The following is a 10,374-nucleotide window of genomic DNA, read 5'->3' as shown; positions in this document are numbered from 1 at the left end:
ACTCAATATGCCAACAAATTTGGAACACTCAACAGTGGCCACAAGATTGGAAAAGGTCAGTTTACATTCCAATTCCAAAGAAGGGCAATGCCAAAGAGTGTTCAAACTACTGTACAATTGCGCTCATTTCACATGCCAGCAAGGTTATGCTCAAAATCCTACAAGCTAGGCTTCAGCAGTATGTGAACCGAGAACTACCGGAAGTACAAGCTGGGTTTCGAAGAGGCAGAGGAACTAGAGATCAAATCGCCAACATTCACTGGATCATGGAGAAAGCAAGAGAATTCCAGAAAAACATCTATTTCTGCTTCATTGACTATGCTAAAGCCTTTGATTGTGTGGATCTCAACAAACTGTGGCAAATTCTTAAAGAGATGGGAGTACCAGACCATCTTACCTGTCTCCTGAGAAACCTGTACGAGGGTCAAGAAACAACAGTAAGAACCGGACATGGAACAACCGATTGGTTCAAAATTGGGAAAGGAGTACGACAAGGCTGTATATTGTCGCCCTGCTTATTTAACTTATATGCAGAGTACATCATGAGAAACGCTGGGATGGATGAATCACAGGTCGGAATTAAGACTGCTAGGAGAATTATCAACAACCTCAGATACGCAGATGATACCACCCTAATGGCAGAAAGTGAAGAGGATCTAAAGAGCCTGTTGCTGAGAATGAAAGTGGAGAGCGCAAAAGCTGGTTTGAAACTCAACATTAAAATAACTAAGATTATGGCATCTGGCCCCATCACTTCCTGGCATATAGAAGGGGAAGAAATGGAAGCAGTGACAGATTTTATTTTCTTGGGCTCCAAGATCACCGCAGACGGTGACTGTAGCCATGAAATTAAAAGATGCTTGCTCCTTGGGAGGAAAGCTATGGCAAACCTAGACAGCATAGTAAGAAGCAGAGACATCACCTTGCCAACAAAGGTCCATATAATCAAAGCTATGGTTTTCCCAGTAGTAACGTATGGCTGTGAGAGCTGGACTATAAGGAAGGCTGAGTGCCGAAGAATTGATACTTTCGAACTGTGGTGCTGGAGAAGACTCTTACGAGTCCCCTGGACTGCAAGGAGGTCCAATCAGTCAATCCTAAAGGAAATCAACCCTGACTGCTCATTGGAAGGACAGATACTGAAGCTGAAGCTCAAATATTTTGGCCACCTAATGCAAAGAGAAAAGTCACTGGAAAAGACCCTGATGCTGGGAAAGATTGAAGGCAAAAGGAGAAGGGGATGGCAGAGGATGAGATGGCTAGATAGCATCACTGATGCAATGAATATGAACTTGAGCACACTCCGGGAGAGAGCGGAGGCCTGGCGTGCTATGGTCCATGGGGTCACGAAGAGTCGGACACGACTTAACGACTGAACAACATGAATATTGCAATTAGAATAGCTAATCGGACAACTAGCATTACAGTTTGAATGATATGATATTCTCTGCAGCATCCTTCTGCACTCTGCTTATGTTTTAAAAGATAAACTAAAACATGGTAAATGACCTAATGTCCATTTAAAATCTTCCCCTGCACGCTATTTAAATATGTCAAAGTGAGGTTATGTTCCAACTCCAGAAGTAAGACTATGACCCATGTTAAGAAAATACTCTAAGCTCTAACGTCAGAAAACAATTGAAAGTTCTGAAGAAGCCAATAGTTACTCAGATCCCTGGGTTCAATGGTCAAGTGAAGATCAGAAGTGAAGAAATGCAGGTGAAGCTGAGAGCAAGGACAAGACAAGACAGGAAAGGTACCTGTCACGCAACGTGTCTGTCAGCCTCAGTGCACGTACTTATAAACTCTTGTTCCTGTCAGGGGAGGGGGCTTACAGTAGTGATGGGACCAATCAGAAATGAGTTGTCCCCATGACCCATGTTTTACCCCCACTTTGATCTAGGAATGTCTCTGGATGTTCTTTGAAGTTCCTTTATCTGGGCATCTTACCTAGTGGGTGCAGTATCTTACCTGTTATTGGGTTGGCCCTTTTCCCACTGGTACATCTTCTTTAAGCTTGAAGTCACCCTGACCATTGTTCCTGCTGCTGTTGTGATTTTCCCCAAACCAGATTTCAAGTAAGAACATTCTGGGTTTTCTTATCAGTACAGGTGCTAATACAAGCTATTAAGCACAGTCCTTCCCCCCGGGTCAGGGTTCTTCACTGAAAGGGCTGAGGGCCACTGAAGGCTCCTAACCACCTCAGATGCAGCTCTCCACATCTCTCTTTCTCTCTTGTTCACTTTCTTTTTGCAATAGCTGCTATCAGCAGGGGCTCTCTAGCTTTGCCTTGTTGTTTGCTTTAGCGTGGGCCACCTCTTGTGCCTGGGCTACCAGAAGAGGCTTCAGGGGTAGCAAGTCAGGGGTCCAGCCGCTTGTCAGCTGTAAGATAGCTAGATATGGTGGAGGAGGAGCCCAAGAGGCAAAGAGCAATGTGACTAGCTAGCTGCAGCGATGCACTGCATTGGAGGGGAAATGGAATGCACTGACGTTGTGCCGAGATGTTGCAGCACTGAATACAGAGCATTCTGTGAGTGATGAGAAAAAGATCCATCTCAGTGGAAGGATCAAGAACAAGCCTGATGGGCTTTGTCTGCCTAGGGACTGCCTGATTTAGCCTTGCTTAAGACAGCGTGGAGGTTGGGGAGGAAAGGCCTGAAAAGGCCTCCTGCCAAGTCTGGTGCACAGCATTGCATTGCCACTTGATGGGTGGGGGGAGAGGCTCTCCATGTCCCAGGAAAGACACCCCCCCACCCCCACCCCAGTGGCAGTTCCTGGAGCTAAAGTGGCTTCTGCCTGAAGAATAGTGCAGATCATTGACCCAGGTAGTATCTGAACATGCATCCAATCTCTGTTCTTCATTCTTGTTCTTCTCAGCAACTGTAAGGTCTTGATCCAAACAACTTTTGATGTTTCCTTGCAGAAAGCAAAATTGAAGCACAAGCTGCACTGTACGTTTTCAATGCAAGCTCTTTTCACAGCCTTTAGTTGAGATGTTAGGCTGTAACATCAAACATTAGAGATCAAAAGTCCAAAGTCTTCTTGCACGAGTCTGGGTTTTTAAGAGCGTAAGTCTGACGTCTTTTCATATCACCCACGTCAGGCCTTTTATTTATTACATTTATATCCCACCTTTCTTCCATCATGGAACTAATGTAGCTACATGTGGTTCCCATGTAGCTTCCCCTCCAATCACTGACCAAACCAGACCTGCTTAACATCAGCAAGGTGGCTGCCTCATGTGCCTTCAGACTATGCCCTGGTACCTACATAAATTTTCTTCTGACTCTTTACTAGGCAATTTGATTATTTTAGAGAAGCAGGTTAACAGTTTGCAGCATCTTCAGAACCCAGTCAGCAATTCATCAAGACTCAGTCAACGTTATTTGACCTTTTCAGTAACAGGTTGACAAGTCCCATTTGTCTTTAGGCCCTGTGTAGTTTTGCCCAGTTCTACTTTTTCCTTGGCTCCACCATTCTCCATTCTCATTTCTCCATTACCCAGTTCCTTCAGGCTTGTGATTTTTTACATCACTGCCTACTTCCCCCACTTTTTGGGGGGCTGTCTCTTGACTGGGCTCCCTAGCACTTTCATCCTCTTTCAATAACAAAATGGCCTTGCTTGATCGTTTAGCGCCGAAAAGCTTCTTCAGATTCCTCTGCTGCCTCAATTCCCTGCCTCTTCTTCACTTTTCTCCAAGCCTCATTCTTCACTATCCTTCCTTTTTCTTGCTGCCTATTCTGCAGCCTTTCTTTAACCTCCTTGCCTCTGGGTTCCTTGATATCCTCCTCTTCCCCATCCCTCAGGGATCTTCTCTGTGTTTATATACTAGCTAACATGATAAATTTCCTTTGTCTCAGACTGCAAACTATTTTGTTGCCTCAGCCATTGAACAGTCTGAGTCTTCTCACCAGCTCAGCCACTCAAGTTTCAGAGAATTCACCACCATAAGCACAGTAAAATATAAATATGTTGTAGCTTGTACTTTCCAAATGTTCAAGCACAACAAATTAAGATCTTATTAAGAAAATGCTTGTGAGCCATTAATGATTTCAGCACAACACCAGACAAATATCATGGATGTACAATGGTTTTATTTCTTATAAAGCAACACACCAACACTCTTGAAGCCTTAACAATAAAATAAGTCATGTTACTAATACAAGTTCCAAGAACTGTATTGTGAAAATACTCTTCTTGTTAAAGAAAGCAAGGTTGTTTTCCCTCACACATTACACAACCTGGAATATAAACTCAGTTCTTGCTCCTTATTAATTGTGCAAAACCCAATGAGACTATTTTAATGTCAGAATTGGCTATTTCCTAAACACTCTGAATACAAGTGGAATACAAAGACCATTTGAAAAAGAGAAATACAAAAAGTATAGAGAATGGAGAAAAAGAAAATGTACAGGTAACCCTTAAAGCAGGCATATTTTATCACTGAACACATAAAAATGTTCTTGCGATGATCACTACCATTAGAGTTCACACATTTTCTACCTCTGATTTATGTGCAATCTTCCCACTGTCATTAAATGAACATTCTGCTATGAAACTGAAGGATCAAACTATCCCCATAAATAAAAATGTAATTTGATCTTCCACAACTAAAGTTTGATAACCTTTTCAAGGGACTTGATATAATAATTTTCTGTTATTGTTTGTAGAGTGCATGTAAGAAAGATGACATAATAAGTAATACAAAGTATGATCCAGTCAAAATTAAGCACTTTAAGTTACCATTAATTTTAGTTGCTTAACTCTTCCACTGAAATCAAGGAGAGTGCTTAGCTATGGCTGGATGCTGCCCATATTGCAGAACAGTGGTCCAGTCATGAACTCCTTTACATGCATGCAAGATATTGCACATATACAATATGGATATATATATATTTTTTCTAAACAGCAGCTTCCTCTACAGTATGGGAAGTTGCTTTTCAAATTTAGTGAAATAGAAATCAAAATTTTAATTATAGGTTAGGATTTATACAATATAAGATAAATATCATTAAAATGTCATGCCGAATTTTGTGTATGATTAAAAGAAGTCCATCATAACTCAAGTCCTTCATTCAAAAGACAGTTTTCCAATGTATTATCTCTAAAATGTTCTGGCTTTACATCATATTGTTATGTTTTAGTATACTTTCAGTATATAAGAGATATGAAATATCTGAAAAATAGCCAATAAAATTAAGTCTCAGATTTGTGAAATACATAATTACAATATTTTCAAAGCATCCTATACAATAAAAACAAAAGGTCAATGTGGATTAGTTAATAGGCATTTTAAAATTATTTACATTATATTTCTTCTTCTTCAGTAAAGACTTCAGAAGTGCGTGGAAACCAACAACCAATAATAGCGTTCTGTAGTCCTAAACAACGGACAGTCTTCAAATCATCTGCTAGCCTCCCATGCCAAGTTTCATCTCAATGAAAAGGTCTTCCACAGTCAGCTTGTCATATTTTCAGCGGCCTAGGAAGAGTAACTTGATTATAGTGGGTTCATTAACAAAACTAAGGCTACTAACAACATCCATGGACATTTATGATAGCCATTTCTACCTGTGGTTTTTCCTCCACAGGCTGAAAGGATGATGGAGATGGGAGTCTTGGACTTAAGGCAACAGAGCTACCCAAGCAGCTGATCACATATTTGCATGTGTAGGTACCCTGGACTCAATCCATGAACTGCCCTTCAAACAAATGATCAGAACTGCAGCCCTACACTGGTGTTCATCCCCACCCCTGATAATCATTACGTGAGTAGAACAGCCCTCGCTTGCCAGCTTTGTCCTTGTACTGGGGCAGGTGGTCTGAAGCAGGGATCCTGATCTATGTATATAGGCTCTCTGTGTGATTTAGAAGCCTGATCATGTAGCGTTCTACATCATGCAGGAAGCCTTATATGTGTAGAGCAAGCTCTCTGCTTCAGATCTTCCCTTCCAAGGCATGGCTGGCAAGCATAACTTTGTTCTTCTCCTCACACAATGATAGCAGCATGGAGGATGGACATCTGTATAGGATTTGTGAGACTCCTGCTTGCAGTCTAGCGGAAAGGCTATCAGTGCTGATGCATCAGACAGAAAACAAGAGCACCCCTTCCTGTTCCATCAAACTGATGATCAGTGTTATAACAGTTCTGCTTAGGAGAAAAATTACTACTGCTTTGATCTTCTGAAGGTAGGAGAGAGGGTGAGGAGGAGGCCTGTACCAAGTCATGGCACCATTCTCCACCTATTTATTTTCTTACATTTCTATGCTGATTAACAGCTGAAGCTTTCTTGGCAGTTCACAACATAGAGGGTGAAAAAGCATAATAAGATATAATGTAAAAACTCTAAATATATATATTGAAACAGCTAGAGAATAAAACCAAAGTAAAATCGGCAGCAGTATAAAGATCTAAAGAGCAATAACACTGTTTTTAAAAACTGAAGAACTAAAAACCCTTGAAGAATAAAAAGGTCTTCACCTGGGACTGAGAAGTCCACAATGTAGGTGTCAGGTGAGCCTCTCTGGGGAGAGTATTGCACAACTGGGGCACCACCACTGAAAAGGCCCTCAGCTACCATAGCTGACAAGGTTTAGCAGGTATATTGGTGTTTTGTCCGCAACTGCTTACTTCTGTTTGCAACAGTCAAGACAAAATCTTTCTGGTCTGAAGGTTACAGCTGCTTTCTGCACACATGTGTGGAAAGTAGTTAGATTCAGAGGGCAGCTTTTTTCAAATTATTTGTTTGGCAAAACAATAATATAGCTATTCTGAAAACATATATTGAATTGTCCGTGGACATACAGAATAAGAAACTGCATCCACACAAACCCTGCCTCCTCATAAACGCTTAAGGTTAATACCTGTTTGCACAGACACCAACCTCGGATCTATTAAGGCTGTTCTATAAAGAAGGTTCTATTAAGGCTGCATCCTATATTTGCTTACCTGGGGAACATGTCGCATTGAAATCACTAGTGCTTACTCCTAAGTAGACATGTATAGGATCGCAATCTTAGTCTGGTCAACCTCTGCTGGGTAGTACCTCTTCCCAAAGTACTTCTTTGTGGCAGAGGCTATCATTCTACAACATAACTGAAGTGTGCAATTTAAAGCTTAACAAAGACACAGTGTAATCTGATGCATGGTTACTCAGAAGTAAACATTGAAGTGTTCAATGGTGCTTACTCCCTAGTAAGTATGCTTAGGACTGTAGCCTAATTTACTTTAAATGTGATCTGATATACCAATATGTCTCATGGACATAAGGTCCATTGTCTTACAGAGCTAAAAACCAATTCTAAGGCTGTAATCTTGCATATAGCTACTGGGAAGTAAACCCCACTGAACTGTGCTACTTGTTTCTGGGTAAGCATGCAAAAGATCAGGGTGTAAAATTAAAAGGAAGTTCTTTTTAACTGCATGATAGTACGTTTGTCTAGTCCTGAAGACCCTAAAAAATATTATGAATTAAATTCATAATTTAATTTAATTCATAATTTAATTTAAGAGACACCTACCTAACTGTAGAAAAAGCAGTGGACAAAATAATGGTCATGTGAATGATAGCAGACAATTACAAGAGTGTTGTTTTTAAAAAGTCTGAGGAATGCTCAAAGACTCAGAAAATGAGGGTTTGCAAAAGTAAGATAAATATGTGCAGATTAAGTGGACAGGTATTTTGGCGTTCCTTATGTTGTAATGCCCTGAGAGCTTTGAATAGCTTCTGCTGGTTTTCTATAAATTTTCCATACCTTTAGGGTTTCTGTAGCCCTGCGTAGCTCCTTAATTACAGCAGACAATGCCTCTGGGTTTATTCCTTGTTCACAAAGTCGTACACAAATAGAGAGGGTTTCCATATCTAAACCAGTGTTTAGTATTCTTGATATCTCAAGTAGAACTGGAAAACATTTTCATATGAAAGTTAGATGTCTGAGTCGGGCTACCAATAATTTCTTGTACACACAAATGTTCTTTACAAATGCACACTCATAAAAATATGTGAAAAATATCAGATACACCAATAAAATAGAAATACTGTGAGAAATGTCCTAATGGTTGTTTCATTCATTACATTTCTATACCACCCAATAGCTGAGGCTCTCTGGGCAGTTTACAAAGATTAAAAAACATTAAAAGTACATTATACAAAGCGTAAAACCATTTACAGACAAACACATAAACAGACAGCACATACACAGCCAAAATATATCTAAAACAACTTCAAACAGTCAACAATAAGACAGGATCTGACTGTTAAAAATCTATCCATTAATATATAAAATTTCACCCTATCTGTCCTATTTAGTCTTTAAGGCTGCATTAAGGCAGGCACAGAGCTGTACTCGCATACCTCTCATACTCAAGCACTGTGAAATAACATGTAAATTCATTCTGCACATGCTCAAAAGGACCTTTGTTATTACACTGATTTTTTACACTGTTTACTGTTGTTAGAGGGAAGTCACTCAGCATATTCTCAAAGGCATTGAATCTTTGTATTCATATTCTGGAGAAGAAAAAAAAAAAGAAGCCATCTCCCTTCCCAAATGAAAAGTACTCCATAGTTGCTCACAGCCATTCAACCACAGGTACCAGATTTTAAAAAGGGAAAATTCCAGTCAGTTAGCCCCGCTGATTTCAATGGGAGAGATTTAAGCCTGCACTTAATGCTTCTCCTAAAGTCAATGGGGCTCAAAAAGCACCCAAATTGGCAACTCCAACTGTCATCCTCTACCTGTCAAGGAGGGCTCAAAACTCAGGACTAGAGCACTAAGGGCAGCTCACTCTTGCTTCACCCATTGGCCAGGTGACCTAGGACTACCTGCACCCTCTGCCTCCTACGCAGAAAAGGAGCTGCTGCTCCAATGCTTGTTTTCCTCATCCCTTTTTCTTTTTGTATTTTGTCTATTAGACTGTGAGCCTGCAAGGCAGGGACAGTGCTCCGAAAAATTTAGACACTTTATAAGTGTTTAAGGGCGCAATCCTATGGCTGCTACAGCGGCTAGGCGGCCATAGGATTGTTTGGTTTTTGGAAGCCTGTGCTCTGAGGTCGGTTCCCATTAAACTGCCTCCCCGCTGCCTCCTAGGCGGCGCAGATCGTCCCCGGGCTCTGCGCTTAGAAGAGCAGCACAGACTGGAGCAAAAGCGGGCGTTTCTGGGGGTGAGAAGTGCAGAAGTGCCAGGACGACGTTTCCTATGTATCGTCCAGCCTTCTCCCCTCCCCCCCACTCCGAAGTCCCACAACTGGCCAGCCAAAATCGGCCAACTAGCAGCGAATGCAGGGTGGCCAAAGCCCGGAGAAGAACCCCTCCGCGCTCTGTCCGCCCTGCATTGGATAGGTGGTCGCCTCCAAGTTCAGAAGTGGCCACCTATCCTGATAGGATCTCTCCCTCCAAGAGCAATCCGACGGCCACTAGCCACTGTCTAGACGGCCATAGGATTTTTCTGTTTCTGGAAACAGAGGTCATCCTTCAGACAGCTACTTACGGCGTCTCCAGACTAAGCGCATGTCTAGCCACAAATGCAGGGGGCCCGGCAGGGGGCCCCTGCTCCCCTCAGAGCTAGCTGCCCTGTGCGCAGCAGGGAAGACGTAAACTGTCACCATCACCACCTCTTCAGTGTATTCTTACAATTCCTACATATATATGTGTGTGTGTGTGTGTGCGCGCGCGCGCGCATCCTCCTTCCTCCCTGCCCCTTATCCGTGCCTCACGTCTTCTGTTTAGATGGCAAACCCGAGGGCAGGGGCCGTCATGCTTCTTATTTCCGTATTAGCTGCCCTGGGCGCCTTTTTGGGTACAGGGCGGCGGAGAAATGCCGCAAATAAATAAGCGGACAGGGCGCTGGGCCAGGCGGGTTCGGGGTGTGGTGCGGGCGACGAAGAGCCCCGCCGGATCAGTTAAAGACGCCGCCGCCGCCGCCGCCGCCCTGAGGGCCCTCAAGCAGATGGACGGGGCAGAGGAGGGAAGGGGCGAGGCATCTCCCTCAGCGGGCGAGGGATGAGGCCTGGCGCCTCCGCCAGCGCGCCTCGCCTGCGCTTCCGCCGCCCCTCTGAAGAGGAGCGAGGGCCCGGCCAGCTCTCCCCGCCGCTCGCCGCTGCCCCGGCGCCGCGAGGCCCTCACCGTCCATGGTCTCCCGCACGGCGCTCAAATTGGCTGAGGCGCTCGCCATGGCGGAGAAGGGCCCCGCCCCGCCCCGCCCCGCCCCGCCCCGTAACCCGGATGCACAACCATCGTGGTGCCCGCGCCCCGCAGACGCACGACTCTCGACTCAGAGGGGGGCGGCAGCGGAGCTGCGCGCCTCCATCCACCCACAGTGCAGGCTTGCGCAGTAGCGCTTTTTATAACTCTACGGCGCGCGGCGGATCGTG

The 10,374-nt window shown here is 43.6% G+C and overlaps 1 protein-coding gene across 1 annotated transcript; it reads right to left on the bottom strand.

Moving 5' to 3' along the window:
- Positions 1-4,075: 4,075 nt before the first annotated feature.
- Positions 4,076-10,196, bottom strand: MZT1 (mitotic spindle organizing protein 1). The gene is made up of 3 exons (XM_084844856.1): positions 10,127-10,196; positions 7,757-7,902; positions 4,076-5,483 (listed from the first exon to the last, which is right to left on the bottom strand). Exons 1-3 carry the CDS (start codon positions 10,173-10,175, stop codon positions 5,460-5,462), a joined length of 219 nt encoding a protein of 72 aa, XP_084700982.1. The 5' UTR covers positions 10,176-10,196; the 3' UTR covers positions 4,076-5,459.
- Between the last annotated feature and the right edge of the window lie 178 nt (positions 10,197-10,374).

Source organism: Heloderma suspectum, chromosome 3 (assembly GCF_057233095.1).
Source record: "Heloderma suspectum isolate Gila_16-S chromosome 3, 16-S_ref, whole genome shotgun sequence".
NCBI classification, from domain to species: domain Eukaryota; kingdom Metazoa; phylum Chordata; class Lepidosauria; order Squamata; family Helodermatidae; genus Heloderma; species Heloderma suspectum.
This window is presented reverse-complemented; position numbering and strand designations above follow the sequence as displayed.

Bases quoted from the DNA above. Each gene is read 5' to 3' on its own strand.
- MZT1 (XM_084844856.1), bottom strand. From the start codon at position 10,175: ATGGCGAGCGCCTCAGCCAATTTGAGCGCCGTGCGGGAGACCATGGAC. The intron at 7,903-10,126 runs GTGAGGGCCTCG...AATGTTTTCCAG, and splicing joins CGTGCGGGAGACCATGGACG to TTCTACTTGAGATATCAAGA. The intron at 5,484-7,756 runs GTATGGAAAATT...TACTCTTCCTAG, and splicing joins GGGCTACAGAAACCCTAAAG to GCCGCTGAAAATATGACAAG.